Below are 23,107 nucleotides of genomic sequence, written 5' to 3'. Positions count from 1 at the left end.
GATATAAAGTCAGAATTGCGAGATATAAAGTCAGAATTGCGAGATATAAAGTCAGAATTGCGAGTTCTAAAGTCAGAATTGTGAGTTCTAAAGTCAGAATTGCGAGTTCTAAAGTCAGAATTGCGAGTTCTAAAGTCAGAATTGTGAGATATAAAGTCAGAATTGCGTGATATAAAGTCAGAATTGTGAGTTCTAAAGTCAGAATTGTGAGTTCTAAAGTCAGAATTGTGAGATATAAAGTCAGAATTGCGAGTTCTAAAGTCAGAATTGTGAGTTCTAAAGTCAGAATTGCGAGTTCTAAAGTCAGAATTGCAAGATATAAAGTCAGAATTGCGTGATATAAAGTCAGAATTGTGAGATATAAAGTCAGAATTGCGAGTTATAAAGTCAGAATTGCGAGATATAAAGTCAGAATTGCGAGATATAAAGTCAGAATTGCGAGATATAAAGTCAGAATTGTGAGTTCTAAAGTCAGAATTGCGAGATATAAAGTCAGAATTGCGAGATATAAAGTCAGAATTGCGAGATAAAGTCAGAATTGCGAGATATAAAGTCAGAATTGAATGATATAAAGTCAGAATTGTATGTTATAAAGTCAGAATTGCGAGATATAAAGAGATATAAAGTCAGAATTGCGAGTTCTAAAGTCAGAATTGCGAGTTCTAAAGTCAGAATTGCGAGTTCTAAAGTCAGAATTGCGAGTTCTAAAGTCAGAATTGCGAGTTCTAAAGTCAGAATTGCGAGTTCTAAAGTCAGAATTGTGAGATATAAAGTCAGAATTGCGTGATATAAAGTCAGAATTGTGAGTTCTAAAGTCAGAATTGTGAGTTCTAAAGTCAGAATTGTGAGTTCTAAAGTCAGAATTGTGAGATATAAAGTCAGAATTGCGAGTTCTAAAGTCAGAATTGTGAGTTCTAAAGTCAGAATTGCGAGTTCTAAAGTCAGAATTGTGAGATATAAAGTCAGAATTGCGTGATATAAAGTCAGAATTGTGAGTTCTAAAGTCAGAATTGTGAGTTCTAAAGTCAGAATTGTGAGATATAAAGTCAGAATTGCGAGTTCTAAAGTCAGAATTGTGAGATATAAAGTCAGAATTGTGAGTTCTAAAGTCAGAATTGCGAGTTCTAAAGTCAGAATTGCAAGATATAAAGTCAGAATTGCGTGATATAAAGTCAGAATTGCGTGATATAAAGTCAGAATTGTGAGATATAAAGTCAGAATTGCGAGTTATAAAGTCAGAATTGCGAGATATAAAGTCAGAATTGCGAGATATAAAGTCAGAATTGCGAGATATAAAGTCAGAATTGTGAGATATAAAGTCAGAATTGCGAGATATAAAGTCAGAATTGCGAGATAAAGTCAGAATTGCGAGATATAAAGTCAGAATTGAATGATATAAAGTCAGAATTGTATGTTATAAAGTCAGAATTGCGAGATATAAAGTCAGAATTGCGAGTTCTAAAGTCAGAATTGCGAGTTCTAAAGTCAGAATTGCGAGTTCTAAAGTCAGAATTGCGAGTTCTAAAGTCAGAATTGCGAGTTCTAAAGTCAGAATTGTGAGTTCTAAAGTCAGAATTGTGAGTTCTAAAGTCAGAATTGTGAGATATAAAGTCAGAATTGCGAGTTCTAAAGTCAGAATTGTGAGATATAAAGTCAGAATTGTGAGTTCTAAAGTCAGAATTGCGAGTTCTAAAGTCAGAATTGCAAGATATAAAGTCAGAATTGCGTGATATAAAGTCAGAATTGTGAGATATAAAGTCAGAATTGTGAGTTATAAAGTCAGAATTGCGAGATATAAAGTCAGAATTGCGAGATATAAAGTCAGAATTGCGAGATATAAAGTCAGAATTGTGAGTTCTAAAGTCAGAATTGCGAGATATAAAGTCAGAATTGCGAGATATAAAGTCAGAATTGCGAGATAAAGTCAGAATTGCGAGATATAAAGTAAGAATTGTGAGATATAAAGTCAAAATTGTGAGATATAAAGTCAAAATTGCAAGTTTTAAAGTCAAAATTGAGTTATAAAGTCAGAATTGCGTGATAAAAACTCGCAATGACTATACCTCGCAATTGGAAGTTTGTTGAGGCCTCTAGTGAGCCCCGACCACAATGTTCTAGAGTGAGTTTAAGAAGTGTGTACTTAGTTTGGACAGCTTGTAATCATACACACTCTCTTCAAATACACGGATGCAGATGACCCCTCATGAGGAAAAAAAATAAAAAGACAGAGACAGTGCGTGTGATTTTGGGTTACAAAAATGCAGGAAACTACATGTCATGTTTGTGTGTTTTGGTGTGCATGTTGACAGCCATTGTTGCACAAAGGGGCTCTGCCTTTCCGTTCAGAGTGTGCTCAGAACAATGCCTTGTGGGTAAAACGGAAAAGTCGTATTGTAACTAACATGGGTGGAGCCATAATGCTCTAATACACACACATACAACTCTTAATTACCCTCTCACACACACGCATACATGATGGCCTGTAGGCTGAAAGGAAAAGCAGTGGAGCGTGGGTAATGTAGTACTTTAAATGTAACCACCACTAAAATCCATATCACAGATCCATATCACACACCAGCACTCACCAGTAATCAATCTCTACAACACAATACTGAGTGTAAGTGGCTGCATCATACAAAGTTAATGTAGTTATGACTCAAGCCACCTTACATTGTGCAATTGAAAGGGCGATTTTACGTGCAGTGAAGACTAGCAACTCTCAGAATCGACAGAGGACGCATGCAGAGTACAACCTACTATTTTTGAAAGAAAGTAGTATGTAGTATGCATAGAATGCTTAGATGACCTGGAATCAGTCTGACGCATAATTGGATCTGACTGCCAAAAGTTAAGATGTTTTTGACATAATTCTATTAAATATAACTTATTTCAGAGATTACAACTCGATGCAATCGGGTCAATGACGTGACAGGTCTTTTTTTTTTTTTTTTTTTTTGGTCCAAAGGCCTGAATAATAATAAAAAACAACAATATGACAACTAAAGTATGAGAGGTAGTACAACTAGATCTCTTTTATTGAATCCAAAAGGTTTTAATTATACTTTGCACATATAAAGGTATTTTAAAGATTTTGAAGTGTCAAAAGGTCATTCGGTTTAACCATCCAAAGGCCAATGCAGCCATTTCATTTGTGATTAAAACATCTTAAAATGTAATAAATGTATATATTTTTTTATTCTGGCATGATTTTATAACATCATATATCAACATAGTGCAAAACGGTATTAAAATTATGTGTAGATGCTTTGTTATGAGAAAGAATGTCCGGAAAAATGAATTTCATTGATGTCATTCGGAGTAACCAATATAAAGAGACCATTCTGGATCAAGCCATGCAGTCAATATCATGTGACAGGACATGACATCATTCAGACACCTGCAAAGGACCACATGGTCATGAAGCAAAGTAACTAACTCTCTTTTAACTATTTGAAAAATTCATGTTTTCACTCACTCATACGCATGTCCCGAAACATCACGTCATTCGGTACAACCACTATAAAACATGGAAAATGCCGAATATTTTTAAAAAATGGTACTAAATATAAAATGTTTGGTTGTCCTTTTGCCAGCTAGCCAGATATCAGCCTGTTAGCATTGTTTGAAAATATCGTCATTCGGTATAACCAAAAGTGTCATTTGGTAAAACCAAAATTTTGGTTAAACCGAATGACTTTTTTGGAGACAAATTTTGTCCATCTTGTAAAAAATGGCTAAAGCAGTGTTAATTGATTATAAAAACCACACAATCTTATTGTTAACACTTAATAAAACTTCAAAATTAATTATATCTCCATTATTCTTTTTACACTTTTAAAAACGTTATTTGTCAACAAACCAATCACTGAATTAAAAATGCAATGTGTCATGCAATAAAAAATATTAGAAATGTTTATTGGTCCATTCTGCATAATGTTTCACATACTATTAAAATAGGCACAGTATATACACTGAAAGAGTTAGGGGGTTAATGTGATCAAATTGGCTATAACTAAATTTCACATGCGTTTTATGCCATTTTCACATGTATTATTTTGTGGCAACTGGCAAGAATTAGCAAAAAACAGTTTCTATGCCATTAAAGCATGATTTGATAAAAAACTAACAATAATTAGTGTAAATCATCAAAAAGCACTGGAGCACTTTACTGCAGGTTTTCCTTGACTACCCTGTGAATTGAGGCCCCCAGGTCATGGTTGCAAGCTTATGGATAAACTGATTACTGCAAAAAAAAAAAAAATAAATAAATTAAATGCGCATGTACAAAGTATGTGCAGTTACAAAAATCCGGCAGTGCACGAGTTCACTGTCTTCGCTGACGATTAACTGTCATCCAGGTTAATTTAGTTTCCTTTTTTTCATGCCTCTTACAGCATAAGCTTAATACACATTCACCTTAAGTAAACATTCACATTAAACACACAAAACTTGAAAGAAATCACATTTTATTTGTGAGTAAGAACTGCACAGGGATAGAATGACACGAATTTAATATTTTAAATATTTAAAACCAGAATTTAAAGTGCATAAATGTACTTGTTAAGCCCATTAAGCTGCAATGGCAATAGGAGTGAAATGCATTATGGGTAACCCTGATGCTGTGCTTTAAGTAAATTATGCTGTCATTCAAATTCCACTTAATGCAGAACATTTCAACAGACAGGCTAATGTATTTCTCTGAAAGTTCAACTATAGCACACTTCCCTCCCTCCCTCCCTCGCTCTCCGTCTGCCTGAGGGAGTGTTTTCACTGTCTTTAATGGAATGCTGATAATATAGATTGACGGAAAAACAGAGAGGAAGGCATCAGATATTAGCTGGTCTAACTATGGCCTTCAAACCATGTCCATTATAGACTAATGAATACACGTGTGTCTGAACACAAGCAAAGCCGCTAGAAAAATGAATTGAGGAATAGGAAGCCCCGTCCTAAATCCTGCATCATTTCCTGTCCAGTGACCCCATCATATTGGACTGCGTTCCCTAACCTCCGGTTCAAGGTCTGCTTTGGCACGAAAGTACACTCATACAAACATACAATTACTCCTAACTCATGTCACCTGTAGGTCACCGCCATCACTTCCTGCTTTGGCCTGAGACCTACTCATCAACTTCCTGTCTGGCTCCAGTGCACAGGAGCACTTCCTGTGCTGCCCATCCTCTTTACAACAAAGAGCGCTGACCTCTGAAGTCACACACACACACACACACACACACACACACACACACACATGAATTTGGTAAATGCTAGGCCTACATTTTGTTCTTTAAACTACAAAATATTTTTTTTTAATTTTATATATATATATATATATATATATATATATATATATATATATATATATATATATATATATATATATATATATATATATATATATATATATATATTTTTTTTTTTTTTTTCCCCTAGTATTAAATATTAGGAATGGACTAATATAAAATTCTGGGCAGATACTCTGTAAAAGAATTTAATACATTAAAATAGTCACCTCTTAAAGTATAATACAAATGCAATAAAAATACAAAATTTAATATTACATTAATGAACAAAAAAAATAGGATAACACTATAGGATAACTAATAAAAAAACAGCTAATTTTAACTAATATATCAATATGGTTACAAACATTTTGAATTCATTATATTTTAAAAATATTTACAATTCTGATTTAAAAATAAAACATGAAAAATAACTGCGAGAAATTGTATGAGAATTATGAGAAATAAACTCGCAAAGGCCAGAAATAAAGTCAGAATAACGAGAAATAAACTTGCAACTGTGAGAAATAAGTCAGAATTGCAAGAAATAAAGTCAGAATTATAAGAAATAAATTTGCAACTGTGAGAAATAAAAGTCAGAATTACAAGAAATAAAGTCAGAATTACAAGAAACAAACTTGCAACTGAGAAATAAAAGTCAGAAATGCGAGAAATAAAGTCAGAATTACAAGAAATAAAGTCAGAATTAAAAGAAATTTAAGTCAGAATTGTGAGAAATAAAGTCAGAATTACGACTTATAAAGTCAGAATTGAGAAATAAACTTCTTTCTTTCTTTTTTAACGCCATACCAGCTTCAAAGGCTATGAGAAATAAACTCAACGGCTAGAAATAAAATCAGAATTGCGAGAAATACAGTCAGAATTACAAGAAATAAAGTCAGAATTACAAGAAATAAAGTCAGAATTACAAGAAATAAAGTCAGAATTACGAGAAACAAAGTCAGAATTACGAGAAACAAACTTGCAACAGAAATAAAAGTCAGAATTGCAAGTAATAAAGTCAGAATTACAAGAAATAAAGTCAGAATTACAAGAAATTTAAGTCAGAATTGTGAGAAATAAAGTCAGAATTACGAGTTATAAAGTCAGAATTGAGAAATAAACTCACATCGGCTAGAAATAAAAACAGAATTGCGAGAAATACAGTCAGAATTACAAGAAATAAAGTCAGAATTACGAGAAACAAACTTGCAACAGAAATAAAAGTCAGAATTGCAAGAAATAAAGTCAGAATTACAAGAAATAAAGTCAGAAATACAAGAAATAAAGTCAGAATTACAAGAAATAAAGTCAGAATTACGAGAAATAAAGTCAGAATTGTGAGAAATAAAGTCAGAATTACGAGTTATAAAGTCAGAATTGAGAAATAAACTCACATCGGCTAGAAATAAAATCAGAATTGCGAGAAATACAGTCAGAATTACAAGAAATAAAGTCAGAATTACAAGAAATAAAGTCAGAATTACGAGAAACAAACTTGCAACAGAAATAAAAGTCAGAATTGCAAGAAATAAAGTCAGAATTACAAGAAATAAAGTCAGAATTGTGAGAAACTCGCAACTGAGAAATAAAGTCAGAATTTTACATTTTACAAGATGCTGCCTTTTGTTTTAAAAAAACATTACAGCACAATCGATGCTTGCTCTGTGATGGTCAAACAGGAATTATTTTATTGAAATTGTTTTATTTTCTCGTGCAGAGTTTCTGTATTTCAGAAACACAAAAAGTGCACTCTTTTCATCCGATTCATTCAGTTGAAATAAAGATACTGACAGGTCAATCAAATAGTCACTTGTGTCCCTCAAACACATCATGCACAAGAATGTAAATTTGAGATACTGATGATCTTGTGAGATGAGTGTCTCAAATCTCTGCATGAATCTACCCACGCAAACCACGCGGCAGGAAACGCTCATAAAAGAGCTGCAGAGAAACAGGTGCAGGAGGAGGAGGAGGAGGTGAACTGGGTTACTGGAGCAGACGTGATGCGCAGAGACTTACTCAAGTGAAAAACACGAGTGTGCCGCCAGCCAAAGGACAGCAGACAGAACGGAGAGGAGTTATCTGAACACACTCACTGACGGGATATAGATTAGGTTATAGATTCAGGAAAGATAGTCTGAATACAGAAAAATGCAAACATAAATTAGAGCATATAATGATCAATACACATATTAGCTATATATTAAATATCAAGACAGCACTATTTTTATCCATATCGTTCAGCCCAAACACACAGCTATGATTAAACACACAGGCGTCATCCTCTGATCTAGAGTTCCACATTCCATCAAACACACGCTGTGGTCCAGATCTATTTCTGCCCTTCTGCTTTATGCAATATCACACACACACAGTGACTCTGTTGCCACGGTGACATAAGCAAAGTGACACATATGATTGACGTGTGTCAGCTGAAATTAACTTCTGCTCCCAGTCTCAACTCTGAGCAGCGTCACTAGCATCTACAACACGAAACAAATACAAAACAAACAACTCTTAAAGGGGCCACATTCTTCGTAATGTTTTACTGATCTACTATTTAAAGGAACACTCCACTTTTTTCGAAAATAGTCTCGTTTTCCAACTCCCCTAGATATGGCTAGGAACTATACTCTCATTTCGGCGTAATAATCAAGGAATTTTGCTGCCATGCCATGGGTGCAGCAGGCGCAATGATATTACGCAGCGCCTCTCGCAAATGTCTCCATGGTTGCAAGGATGTGTTAAAACATGTTAGCAAAATGCTAATTAATGTTAACAATGTGCTAAAACATGTTAATTTATGTTACCAAACTTGTTAAAACATGCTAGCAAAACATGCTAATTCATGTTACTAATGTGGTAAAACATGATAGCAATGTGTTAAATCATGCTACCAAGCTGCTAAATCATGGTAACATGTTAATTAATGTTAGGAATGCTTTAAAACATGCTAGCAAAATGTTAAAACATGTTTGCAACATGCTACTTCATGTTATCAAAGTGTTAAAACAATTTAGCAAAACATGCTAATTAATGCTATTAAAGGGTTTGAAAATGCCAATTCATTCTAGCAATGTGCTAAAACATGCTAGTAACATGCTAATTAATGGTATCAAAGTGTTTGAACATGCTAATTCATGCTAGCAATTAACAATGGAGGGGCATTTAATAGACAGAGCTGTAGTTCACTTACAAGCTACGCAATATCGCGTTCATTATCACAGATGAATCGCCTCGATAATGAACGCGATATTGTGTAGCTTGTCAGCGAACTACGGCTCTGTCTATTAAATGCCGCTCCATTTGAAAGCAGGTGATGGCGATTTAGCGGTAATCAGGGAACCGGCTTTACTGACGAAATGCGCGTGACAATTGCATGCGATATATCACCCAGCCCTACTAGCAATGTGCTAAAACATGTTAGCAACATGATAATACATGTTAGAAAAGTGCTAAATCATGTTAACAATGTGTTAAAACATGTTAGCAAACATGCTAATTAATGTTAGCAATGTGTTAAAATATGCTAATTTATGTTAACAACTTGTTAAAACATGCTAACAACATGCTAATTCATGTTAGCAAAGAATGAAATCATGTTAGCAATGTGGTAAATGTGAATTCATGCTAGCAATGTGTTAAATCATGCTATCAAACTGCTAAATCATGCTAGCAACATGTTAACAAAATGCTAATTCATTCTAATAACATGCTAATCATGCTAACAACCTACTAATCCATGTTAGCAATGTGTTAAATCACATTAGCAACATGTTAAAACATACTAGTAACATTTTTAATAGTAATTTTTAATAGTAACTTGTCAAGCCAACATCAAAGTTTGTCATCAAACTTTACTCATCTAGTTACAACTAGTTATTTGATTTCAAAAATATGTAAATGTTGAAAATAACATTAACCAAGATAATTAAATGCAGTAGGAGTATTGTTCCTTGATATATCAATTTTTTTTTTTGAGTGTAGTGCATATTAACTGATGTAGTTAACTAATGTTAACAAATGAAACCGTTTTAGATATATTCTCAAGACAATTCTTATAAAACAATGTGCAACACCACCAAATAACATCATTGGACACCCATACTCGTGTCTTTGTTCATCTTTTTCCCATAATGCAAGCAATACATTTTGTGAAACGTTTGTGACTTCGAGACAGTCAAAGTGTCAGGTAAACAGAGCACTGCAAGCAGACAGACTGTACGTCAGGAGGACTGATGATGTTTCAATAGTTTCTGTTTGGTAAACAGAGCATTACGCAGCCCGAGAGAATGACAGCGCAGCAATGGGAGAAAAGCACAGAGATTATCATTTCCGGATGCAAAACACTCGTTATCCTTCACTCGCTATCTCTCTCACACACACGCTCACGACCTTCTCCGGAGAGCCTCATCCTGCTCTCAACTCTCTCCGTCTGCCCTTGGATGATGTCTAATAGAATTTCCGGAAGTATTTTTACCCCATTCATTCTCTCCAAAAGCATTGAAAAAAATCATAAAAGAGTCCTCTGCCTTGAACCAAATCAAAAAGCATGAATATGAACAACATTACAATTCAAAATAATACTGTATATTTACTCTAAAGTCATCATGAAATCAAAACTGACCCGATACATTCGTAAATATTATTTCAAATAAACACAATGTCTGTCTTTGTAATGTTTTATCAGAATGCTCCACTTGGAAAGCTGACATCACCAAGTCCACTTACCTTTTAACCCCTCCCCCTCAACCACCTGACTCAATTCACCCACTTTTTATGATCCAATTATTGGATAAAATCAAGTTCTTACATTTTTTTTCCCGTTTCACTTGGAATTACACTAGATTACAGAAGTAAAATGGGTTACGAACGGAATTACAGGCTTAATCATCTTTTACGAGGGAATGAACAAACTACTAGCTAATGTAACTGAATCAGTCAGTTTTCTCTAATGCATTCTTATTTTTCCAAAACTTCTACTTGTGAAACCCTAGTGGTGAGCTCTATTTCAGCATGAAAACTGGCACACTGAAACTACAGGGTAAAACGATCATTTATATCCTCTAAATCAGACAGGATGCTTTGATAGCACAATATGAACCCAGATGTTTGGCTTGAGTTACACAGAACCCGTTTGCAGACGGTTTAATATGATCTGAGGTTCTGCCATCAGCAGTTCTGAATGTCCTATTTTGGACTTACGGGCCTTGAATAGATGCTGGCACAGCGAAGACCAAACATTCAAGTGCATGTTTCACTGATAAAGTAGAAAGTGAAATACACTGTTTCTGATACAGGTATCAAAAGAGCGCAGAACTATTTGTCTATGGTGTGTTTGCGAAAACGAGCATTTTCCTCTTTAAAGAAACTCTCATCAGTGCACTAAATGAACCCTCAGATCTAAATCCTAAATATCCCAAACAGATTAGTCAAATGACCATCTCATTCATCTCCTGCAGAACATGAAAGACTTTCTCTGCATCTCTTTTTCTGGACGCAGATCTTTGGGTTGGATCCACCCTGAGTTTGACTGGATCAAATGAGCACTTAGACAAAAGCCACACAACTGGAACGGGAAGGAATGTCCCTGGAATTTCACATCAGAAGCTTCTGTATTCCCAGAAATACTTTCTTTGTTGGAGAGGAACTTGCTCGCACATTTTATTTATTTATTTTTTTTAAAAAGAGGGCAATTAATGTATTAATGCAACACTATATTAATATAATTATATATATAAATATATTATATTATATTATATTATATTATATTATATTATATTATATTATATATATTATATTATATTATATTATATTATATTATATTATATTATATTATATTATATTATATTATATTATATTATATTATATTATATTATATTAGGGGTGTAAAGGTACACATATTCATACCAAACCGTTTTGGTACAGGGCTTTTGGTTCGTTGCACATGTGTACCGAAGCATTACATTGCAACACTGTATCCTAACCACCATTAACCACTAATAATCACAATAAGCTCTGCGTTTTGTAACTTTCGATAAGAAAGAAAGTGCCATACTTCAAATTCTGTCCACGAAATCACAAAATTTAAACAGAAAATGCTGTTTTGACACTCTTTGATACAGCGTGACATAGGGCTGCACGATTAATCGCATGCTTTTGTCATGCGTGTCTTGTCAGTAAAGCCGGTTCTGTGATTAGCGGTAAATGTCCATCACCTGCTTTCAAATGGAGTGGCACTTAATATACAGAGCCGTAGTTCGCGGACAAGCTACGCAATATCGCGTTCGTAATCGAAAGCGAGTCATCTCGATTCAATCTCGTGCAATTAATCGTGTAGCCCTAGCGTGACAGATCACTGTACAGGCGCCTCAGTTCAACCGGCAGCGCGAGCATCTCTTCCTCTTTAATACTAGTTACAGAATAAACATGAATGAACATCTGAAGGTATGTTGAAAGATACAGTACAACTTACTGAAACAGTCATATATTGTGTAATTGCTCAATCAGTGTTTCAACAGCAGAAAAGACATCAATGAAAGCTTGTAAACAATATGTCATGTAGCATTTACCTCAGAAAAGCCATTCAGTTTCCAAAGTTTGATCGTTTGCTAGAGAAATACATGCACTGTATTAGCCTATGTATTGATTATATTTTACTTAACCTTTTAGTGATGTCCTGATTAGGCTATTTAATGTATGTTTAAATAAATCTGTTGTGAAAATGACAACCACTGTGTAGAAATGATTATATTTCAACAACGAATTGGAGTAAAAACATTTAGAAGTTAATGCAAAAACTGCCTTAGATGCTGCTTACATGTTTACATAGGCCTACAATTAGTTATTTCTCAATATTAAAGTAGTATAATGTTCAAGTAAGGGCTCCCTACATAGTTTATAGCATTAGCAGAGATCATATTTTTTTATCCTTAAGGAACTTTTAGTTATAATTTAATATATTTAAAGACAAAAACACAATTTGTTCAGTAAACCACTGTTTAATAAAAAAAAACTGTTTAGTTTTAGTTTTCTCCCCACCTGCTGTACCGAAAACCATACCAAACCGTGACTTCAAAACTGATATATATATATATTGAATTGAGCAAAAATTCCAGAACACCTAAAGAATATAAACAATAGCACAACCTTCAAGAGAAGTAAATTGACTTTGAAGAACATCCAAAACAAACCCTGGTCTAACTAAATCCAATAGTGTACATTGACAGAAATAAATGAGACCATTATAAAGTCTAAAATCCAACATCACAATAAGAGTCATTGAAACCAAAGTACAACTAGTTTGTGAACTGCAATAAGAATGTGTGCACTTTATGACTAGTACTAAACGAAAGCTCAAAAGATCAACGTTACACTTCATAAGTAAATACAAAGTGACCAAATACAAAGTTCAACCCGCCTTGATATTATATATTACTCCTGTTGCGTCACACTCAGAAAACAAAGTCCAAATTCTTCCACATAAATTCTACAATGACCTTGATGAATTCTGCATGCTGCACATGCTTTCAGCGCATCCGTTCTCACCTGTATCTGGTTCTCTGCCATTAAAATATTCCGTCTCCTCTAGAAGACGTTGGGTTCTCCGACTGGTATTCCCCATGTAGGACCCGGACAAATTCTGGATATCGAAATTAGGAACTAGTTTAGAGACCCAAATAGACTTCGTCCAATCTCAGGGATCTCAAGCTGGATGTGATACTGGACATTTTCTTCAATCAAAAAAAAAAAAAAGCCTGTTGTCCAACAGGTCACTGGTAGAAGTCAGAAATAAGCATCCAGGACCAGAGACATTGCTCAAGGTTCACAGTTAGTCACCCTCAGTCAAATCCCATGACCCAGCCTGACTCAGACATCAAACCGAGTGGAATCTAAAAATAAACTCAAATAGAACTGCAGAGAACTTCCAGAATCCGTCGTCTCAGAGTTCCATGTGTGTCGGATGATGCTGGAATGCCAAAACATCCCGATTCCAAAAGGAACTATGGAGCAATGACGGTCAAAATCCGCATGGATGAAAAACCGCCTGACATGTGAGAAATGATCGATTAAGCCTACGGCATGGAAAACTGTGCACACGCAAACTGAATTACACCGATCCGGAAAAAGACAAAGGCATTGGAAAAGCGGTCAATACATTTTAAACCTCCATTATGGAGATTTGAGCAGCTCAAATACAGCTCAAATCAGAGAAGAGCGCTTTGAAATTCTCAATCTCTCATCTATCCATTCCGTACTTTATTCCCACAAAGCCCTGCACGTCCACATACACACGCCTGCTACTCTCAAACACACACACATGGCGCAAGTACCATCTAATTACTGAAGCTCAGGATAGTAAGAGCATGTTTTTCATTCTAGTAATCTACTGCGCTCATTTCTCTAAAACCCCAAATTACAGTTTTGGGACAAAAAACAAGTAGCCAGAGACGACTCTAAATAATTCTGCGCTTATTCTGGCCAATCAAAGGCCGAAACGCTCCCGACAGCCAATCAGAATGCACTGCACTCAATCAGGAATTAGGAACGTAAGCCAAATAAAGCCTATTAAGTTATTATATTCGATTAAAAGTCATTTATTTTAGATCAGCATTGACTAAAGATTGCATCCTTACATTAAAAACTTTAATCTTTTACTTTACTACAAAACCCCATTTAAAAAAAATGACGTTTTTACTGCTTTTCTGGACCTTGAATATGGTAATTACATTGCTTTCTATGGGGGATAAAAAAAAAAAAAAAAAACTCTCAGATTTCATCAAAAATATCTTAATTTGTGTTCTTACGGGTGTGGAACGACATGAGGGTGAGTAATAAATGACAGAATTTTCATTTTAACCTTTAAATATTTAAATATATACATACACAATATACTCTCTATATATTCTCATCCAGCCCAAACATGCACTAGTTATCTTAATCTCTCATGTGTCTGTATTTCTCAGTAGTACGTTATCTCTCAGTTGACTGCTAGACTGTGTTTAGGACACCAGCATGTACATGTGAGCACTCTGGGATTTACATAGCAATGCAACTATTCATAGATAAACACACACACCCGACCGAATGCATTACACATCTACGAGCACTTATAAATAATTTTGTTGTCAGGGATTCACATAGCGACGCAGCTACTCATAACTACATCCAAAACACCCTCCGAATACATGACACATTATTACAGTCGAGTTATTTGGAGAATGTCACAATGGCTTAACCACATGAAAACACAGACATGCAGGGCCGATTCCTCAGAACTGCTCAGATATAACAAGACTTATTTTAAGTATCTTTGAATAGGGAGGAAATCGATCTTGCAAAAAAAAGAAAATTCTGTCATCACTTAAATGAGGCTCCAAACCCTAAATACTTTAATCTTCAGTAGAAACACAAAAGAAGAAATGCTGAAACATTGTTCTATATCAAACAGTGACTACATTTATATGTGCAATAATCAGAGTAAGGACTTAAGGCTGGCCCGAACTAAAAGAGTTTTAAAATCTTATCAGATGTTCAAAATGTGAGAGACCACAAACACAACAACAAAAAAAATCATAAATTTAAAGGGTTAGTTCACCCAAAAATGAAAATAATGTCATTTATTACTCACCCTCATGCCGTTCCACACCCATAAGACCTTCGTTCATCTTCAGATCACAAGAATTAAGATATTTTTGATGAAATCTGATGACTCAGTGAGGCCTGCATAGCCAGCAATGACATTTCCTCTCTCAAGATCCATTAATGTACTAAAAACATATTTAAATCAGTTCATGTGAGTACAGTGGTTCAATATTAATATTATAAAGCGACGATAATATTTTTGGTGCGCCAAAAAAAAAACTAAATAACGACTTATATAGTGATGGCCGATTTCAAAACACTGCTTCAGGAAGATTTGGAGCGTTATGAATCAGCGTATCAAATCATGATTCGGATTGTGTCAAACCGCCAAACTGCTGAAATCACGTGACTTTGTCGCTCCGAACCGCTGATTCGATGCGCTGATTCATAACGCTCCGAAGCTTCATGAAGCAGAGTTTTGAAATAGGCCATCACTTTATAAGTCGTTATTTTGGCCATCACTAAATCCGTTTTTTTTTTTTTTTTGCCGCACCAAAAATATTCTCATCGCATTATATGCAAAAATATCTTAATTTGCGTTCCGAAGATTAACGAATTAACGATTAATGAACTAACCCCTTAACAGTTTTGTTCTTATAGTGTGTGTAGTGCCGCAATGTGACCAAGACTGCACATCACACACTACTGTTGTGTGTACACCAAAAGCAAATTTAATTATTTGCGCAAGCAGATTACAAACAAAGTCAATGCAAAGATGCAAATAGACACAAATTAATGCCAGGCAATGCAAATGACGTGAATTGGGCAACGCGATTGCCGCGAACGTTCGATATTCGCCTCAATCGCGTCTTCGCAAATTCGCATGACGCGTTGTCGCGCAAGCCAATCAGCGAAGAGCTTATTAACATGTTTGGTTTGACACGTCTGGTTCTATAAGAAAATGGAAGACACTCCTCATCGTGCGAGTGATGCGAAAAACGAGTAACGCGATGCGAATATTCGCTTCGAAGGGGCCGTTCACACAGAACACGTTTTTCCATTCCAACTTTTCCATTGTTCCATTGTAAATATATGCTAGACGGACATGTAGGACCGTTGCACTCGAGTCTTGCATCTTTTGGAGCATCTTGCGCAAGACATGGCGTTCTAAAATGTTGCGCTTATGTTAAAATCAGTTCAACTTTTAAAAAATGCATCTCGAGACATTTTTTTCCACTGCCACTCTTTTCCACTTTCCACTGCCACTCTATGTGAACCAGCTAGGGCTGGGCGATATATCGCATGCGATTGTCAATGAACGCGATATTGCGTAGCTTATCAGTGAACTACGGCTCTGCCTATTAAATGCCGCTCCATTTGAAAGCAGGTGATGCCGATTTAGCGGTAATCAGGGAACCGGCTTTACTGACGAAATGCGCGTGACAATCGCATGCGATATATCGCCCAGCCCTAGAACCAGCCATAATAGATTCCATTCACAAACAACAAGAATCCCGACTGTGAACACGGGAACTCTCGCGAAATCAAGCATGACTTTAGAGTAAATAAGCATGGCAGACAACAGACAAGAAGAAATGGTGTGTTTAGACTGCTTTTTACAGAAAATTCATGGAAGAGAAAAGAAAAATGTTTTGGTAAAGTCGTGTTACACTTCCGTCTTCCTTTAGCTCGCTTTCTGATTGGTTCCATGTGACAAACGATACCCAATCTACAGAATGCGAGCGAGTTTGTCCTCTGGGTTCCCCCCATACAACAGGATTTCTGATCGTAAATATTCAACACGTTGGCTATTTAAGGTCTGGGTATACTTAATTTTCCACGTTCCGCTTCGTCTCACGCAGAGTTTAGCGTGCAAGACTTTCAAAGTGTACTCCTTTGGCCGTGAGCATGGAGAGACATGTTTGCCGTATGCGCACTATTTAGTGGACGGCTGTTTTCAAGCGCTAAAGTCATTCGCACATGCGCTGTTGTACGCGTACCATGCGCGCGGTTATAAAAATTGGGCTGCACGTGGACAGGGTGTGGTGATATCCGCAGACCCTCTTGATGATGTAAAATACATCACCGACCGTCGCGGAACGTGGACGGCCGATGTATACTTTGGGCTTCACAATTTGAGATCGGTGCGGCCCCGACGTTCTTCTGAGCAGATTCAATCACTCTTAACATACCTCACACCACGGGAAAATCTGATAAGATAATCTGAACCATCAACCAGATAATTGGGACTTTACCTAGGATTGTCGAAAGGGGAGAATTGGGCCCAAAATCGGCCTGATTATCTTGTAGTGGGTGCTTGTGTGGATGCCTTTAATCGCAGTAAGATGTTCACATGACGCAACAAGCAAACCATTTCACTCCCATTTACATGCAATTTTCATTATTCTGATTGTTCTCTAAGAATCATGGTTATTTTTATCACCATTATTCACATATGCACAGCACAAATGATGAACTCACATACAGAAGGTCTGTTACTGGACAAGCTCTTCCAGCGCACACAGATTTATTAGCCGGTTCTTCGGTATCTGGCTTCAGCCACTGTTGTACTATGTTTATATGACTTGTGCACTATATTCCAATGACTTTTGAGAGCTATGAAGGAGAGGATTATCAGTTAAATTGAATGTTTTCAGAAAGAATACAGCATATAGTTGTGTGGAACACCATTATGATATGATAAAAGCCATGGTCACTATTCTTCATTGCATAAAAAAAACAAAACAAAAAAATTCCACAGAAATCAAGCAAGATCATACAGGTTTGGATCAACATGATGTTGAGCAATTAATGGCAGAATTTTTATTTTCACTGAGCTGTTCTCTTAAGATCTTCCATACACTTAAAAATAAAGTTCTTTATTGGCATTGATGGTTCCATTAAGAACCTTTAACATCCATGGAACCTTTCCATTCCACAAAAGGTTCTTTAGATTATTAAAACATTCTTAAAAAATGGTTCTTCAAGGAACCAAAAATCATTCTTCTATGGCTTTGAGTAGAAACCCTTTCTTGGAAGCTTTATTTTTAAGAGTGTACTGGTTAGTCTGAAGCCTTGAGACACAAGTACATGCACTCAAGATTTCTCACACACTCATTTTCTTCCCCAAAAGTTCATTTTCTCACTGTCGTAAGGAAGTTGAGGGAGGTCAAATCAGCTTCCTGGTTTTGTTCAAAGCCACAGGGATAGAGAGAAGCAGACAGAGGGAGGTAGTTCATAGTAAGTGACTTGTTTTAACATTTCTGCATGAATGACTGTGGCATTATGACATCAGGTCAGTGTATCCACAGCGACAAAGAAACATGTTGATGCGGAGAATTGCATCAGAACGCACACATACAGAGTCCGCCTGCGCACTCCGTCCTGCTCTTGTTGTTTCGGGCTGGCTTTAGACTTATCCAGAACCGTACATCGATTCGCCTGACCAGCAGAACGCACAAAAGACAAACAGGCAACCCGGTAACTAAACACACACAAACCTCCAATACAAACAAAGCGGGTAAGCACATGGGAGAGACTTCCTACAGGTCGGTGCAAGACGGGACACAGCGTGTGCCTGAACAGAACATGCAAAGAATGCGGCTTCCAAAACCATTCGAATACAACAGCTAAATTGTGCATATTGTTCAAATTAAGTTCATTCTCAAATAAGAAGTGTGCTGACACGATTTACAAGGCTCAAACATGTTCAGCCCCGATAAAATGCGTGTTTTAGTTGTGCCTCAAAGGAATGTTCAGGTGAGTAACGCCTCGGGGTATGCATTCTTCACCTTCCCACAATAAGAAATCAGCTCGGCTGTTATGGAAAGTAACAGTTTCAAAGGTTTCACTGTTTCTGCTGTTCAAAAGTTTGGGGTCAGTAAGCTTTTTTAAAAGAAATTAATACTTTTATTCAGCAAGGATGCATTCTTTTGAACTTTGTTCATCAAAGAATTCTGAAAAATGAAATGCATCAGTGTTTCCACAAAAATACGAAGCCACACAACATTGATCATAAACAGAAATGTTTCTTGAGCAGCAAACCAACATATTAGAGTGATTTCTGAAGGATCATGTGACACTGAAGACTGGAGTAATGATGCTGAAAATTCAGCTTTGATCACAGGAATAAATTACATTTTACAATTCTTAAAAAACAGTTATAATATTTCACTTTTTACTGTTTTTTGATCAAATAAATGAAGCCTTGGCGAACATTCAAAAGCTTTTTTAAATGTTACTGACCTCAAATTTTTGGACAATAATGTAATAACAATAATAATAATAATACTTGCCCATTTAAATGTAGCTTCTCCACGCATTTTGCAGAGTAAAAGCAAAATACTTTCATTAAAAATATTATAAATCTATACCATTTTGCCAGATGTTTATTTTTCTGTAAAAAAAAAAAAGTGTTTAAACTATAATTTTTCTGTCTAAAATTAAGAATAAAACCCCTACAAGCAAACCTACAATTTGGCTTTTTTTCTTTTACATGAAATAAAATTATTTCTATTTGCTTCCAATATCAACCCAATCAGCAACCAATAATCCTAATATTGATCATTAATGATATACTGCATTGTGTGCATAAAAAAGATGGTTTTATTAGTTGTTCTACTGAACAACAAAACTTCCCCTTCAGCCTCACCCCAAACCCTGAGCCGATCCGGGCGTTCGGGACAGCTGTTTAGGGTGAGGTGATCAGAGGGATTGAGTTTCCTTCCCACCGCCGAAAGAAACCTCCTGTCGCTTTCCGTTAAGACTCACCACAGCCAGACAGACACATCCAGAGAGAGACAGACAGTCTGTGTTGTCATATTCCTAAACATGACATGCAACATGACAGCATCCAACTCAGAGAGCTTGACAAACATATTTAACAAGACCACACTGTCTCCACAAAAAAAAAAAAAACATTTGCATTATTGGTGGTGACTTTATCTAAAACCTACTACTCAAACAACATTTGCATAACACATGCAGCTTTTATGAACTCATTTTACTACATAAAGACATATAAATGAGCTGCAAATATTAAAACGGTTAGAAAAATGACTTTACATTAAACTTTAAATGTTCAAAACTCAGAAACAAAGTCTGAAAACACACATATGAACCCTTTAAATAATAGAACAAAACTTCACTATTTAATGAACCTATGCATAACCTATGCATCAACTCATAAACTTCACTTCTCAGGGAAAATCAGCCTGTGCGAGCATGAGATTGACAACAGCAGGAGGATGGAGAGCCTCTACTGCTGCTGTAGTGTTTGCATGCGAGCATGGCTTGATAAATGCATGTTTAATTGCACAGACAGAACGCTCTCTGATGGTCTGCATGAGTCTCTCTCGGTAGAAAAGCACCGTTTAAATGTCCCGTGCGGCAGCGCGAGCTCGGACTCGCTAGCGCGTGCTAACGGGCACTGATTTATTCCACCACATATTTCTGGCTCGAAATAAACATTAGAGGCCCGTGCCTTTGGTGCATTCCTAACAAGAGCATTAAACGCATCGGTGAAGGATTTCGGAGCTGTTAAAGTGCAATATAAGCAGGCCTACACACTCAGAGGGCCGGTTCGCGCTTACCGTGCTTGCTTTCTATTTTCCCCGACATGATCGCTGCGCTGGCCGGAGCAAATCCTCAGTTTGGACAGCCACAGGAGGACAAAATGGGGAATTTAGGCCACAGAAATCCCGAGTTATATTCTTCAGCCACACATTTTGATGTACTGGGTCGGTGTGGCGATATAGATCCCCGGGAAAAACAGCCAACAATCCGTTCACATGCACACGCTGGCGACAGACAGACAGTGAAACCTACTGCTGATGTATGTGTGTGTGTGTGTGTGTGTGTGTGTGTGGAGTCCCGTCCTGAGGATCCATTGGGATGCGAACACAGCGCCCCTCTCTGACTGGAATCACGAACTACAGGGATGAAAACGGGATTGTTTGATGTCAGACTGACAGGAATAATTAAGCTAAACACATATTCTGTCAATATTTCGTGTCTTTTTTAGAAGTTATATCAGTTTTTGTCTTCTGCGAACACAAAATGAGATGTTTGTCAGAATGTTCACGCTGCTCTTTTCCGTACAATGACAGTGCATGAGGGCTAAGCCCCGCTAAAACCAGCCTAAGTTGATTTGCTGGTGTTTTTAGAGGAGTTTTGGCCACTTTTTTTAGTCAGTCTGGGAGATTTAGCAAAGATTTAGCTAACCAGCCAACCGTTTTTGTGTTTGTTTGTTTTCAGCAGGGCGTTCGTTTTTTCGTTGTGTCAAGAACATAAAAAAGGGAAAAATAGTAAAATATTTAGAATTATTATATTATTATTAAATTACAATCAATCAAATTACTTCCAAGACATTAAAAAAGAGTTTTGAACGCTTATTAGAAAAACTCACTGAATGATCTGAAGCGTGGCGATCTGCTGCCATCTAGCGGATAAATCATGGAATCACAACATTGACTTTTAGTATGATCACGTGTCTCCGTGTCATATAAAAATAAATATGAGACTATAGTGTACATGAGAGAGAGTATCATTGGTTAGTATCTCGAAACGAAAAGAATTTAACTAGTTTTGGTGGCGCTGCAATAACCTCGCCCACCACTAGATGGGGCGCTCGAGCTCAAAACACCTGCAAAATATTTCACCTTCTGTATTTTATTTACTCCATATTTTGTCTTGCCTGAGGAAAACACCCAGTCAGCGTCAAATCTTTTCTATTTCAAAGAAGCAACAACAATATAAGTGTGTATTTTATTATTATTCCCCATGCAACAAGTAAACTTCAATGTTCTTTTGAACAGAGAAAACGTCAAATGAGTTTGTATAGAGCTTACAGCTCTCCTAAAACAACATAAATATGTTATATACATATACAAAGCCTTTTGTTGTTCTGTATTAAGTTTGTAATCTCTTGCGATCTGAGCAGCATCTGTCAGTATGTGTGTCCATGCATGTCAATATCTCAGGTCTAACCGAGAGAGATCAGAGAAGTGCAGCAGGGATCGTTTGATCCGCCTGACTGTCAGCGTGAAGAATGTTGGAGCTGAATCTACAGTAACCGTGAATACAAGATCAAAAGCTCTTCGCTTACAGATATCAAAATGTATATATATATATATATATATATAGACAGATGGAGGAATGTTTTGTCTTTTGACCTCCAGCACAATGACATATTGACTGATGCACACACATGTCCTTAAAAAAGCAGGTTGAGACAGTGGGAAAGGTCAAAGGTCATGTTTCTAACCTGTTCAATAACTTGCACAAGAGATAGAATGATCCGTCAAGGGTGACACAAATACATATATACAATGACACACGTGTACACACACACAGATGAGGTCAAGAGGAGCTTCACACACAAAACTGCTTACACACACACAGCTCTGCAATATGAAGAAAGAATATGACATTAAAATTGAATACAATCAAAATAAAAGATGAAACTACTGCAAAGGCAAAATGCACTGGAGGGTAAGAGTGAAGGATGAAGGGATGACATTTAGAGTAGGCCTACAGAGAAACCCCAGGGGTCCAGGACAGGCCGATAGAGAAGAAAGTGCATTTTTATGGGTGTTTTTAGGTTTATGTTTGGGTGGAGGACGGCTAAATATCAAGGTAAACATTTAAGTTCTTTATCAGAGTCATTAAAGTGAGATTGAAATGTACAGAAAGCATCTGTATAAGTATAACACTTATATATCGATGGGCAGATCGATATGAAGTATCGATATATCGATACTGACACTGAGTATTGAAAGTATCGATACTCAAATTAAAATATCAATACTAAAGTGTGTTTTTTTTTTTTTTTAACCAGTGATTTTGTTTATTTAACAATAAATTTAATGCATTGGATTGCACAAATAACCTATGTTAGCTAATAATTTGTAGTAGAAGTATTTTCCTGCTTATCTGAACATGCAAATGCAGCAAGTCAGAACCAATCAATCACAGAGAGCGTTCGCTCACTGCCGACACTATATTCAAACAGGGCTAGGTTTAGTACCGTAAGAAGCCATTGATACTTTTGGGAAATGCCGCCCAGAACAATGCTTAACAGAAGACAGAAAAATATAATATTATTATTATTAGTTATTTCACAATAAACAAAATGAAATAGCCTAGGCTACATAGTTTGTGCAATTACATTTATTTAAAATGAACGTTAAAAGTTCATATTGATGTTCTGTCAGAATACAAATGTTTCATTTAATGGG

The 23,107-nt window shown here is 36.2% G+C and overlaps 1 protein-coding gene across 9 annotated transcripts in view; it reads right to left on the bottom strand.

Annotated features, from left to right (window-relative positions):
• rapgef1b (Rap guanine nucleotide exchange factor (GEF) 1b) overlaps nt 1-20,744 on the bottom strand; it is a 50,756-nt gene extending 30,012 nt beyond the window's left edge. Inside the window, exon 1 of one of the 9 annotated variants that reach the window (XM_048165138.1) lies at nt 20,462-20,744. In XM_048165138.1, the coding sequence (XP_048021095.1) occupies nt 20,462-20,489 (28 nt within the window). In that variant the 5' untranslated portion in view covers nt 20,490-20,744. Of the gene's footprint in view, nt 1-12,833; nt 13,984-20,461 lie in introns of those variants that run through there. The other 8 variants (XM_048165135.1, XM_048165134.1, XM_048165140.1 and 5 more) reach the window with 8 other exon arrangements.
• Between the last annotated feature and the right edge of the window lie 2,363 nt (nt 20,745-23,107).

This window comes from Megalobrama amblycephala, linkage group LG18 (assembly GCF_018812025.1).
Source record: "Megalobrama amblycephala isolate DHTTF-2021 linkage group LG18, ASM1881202v1, whole genome shotgun sequence".
Lineage (NCBI taxonomy): Eukaryota > Metazoa > Chordata > Actinopteri > Cypriniformes > Xenocyprididae > Megalobrama > Megalobrama amblycephala.
The sequence above is the reverse complement of the archived record's forward strand: the minus strand, read 5'-3'. Positions and strand labels throughout refer to the sequence as shown.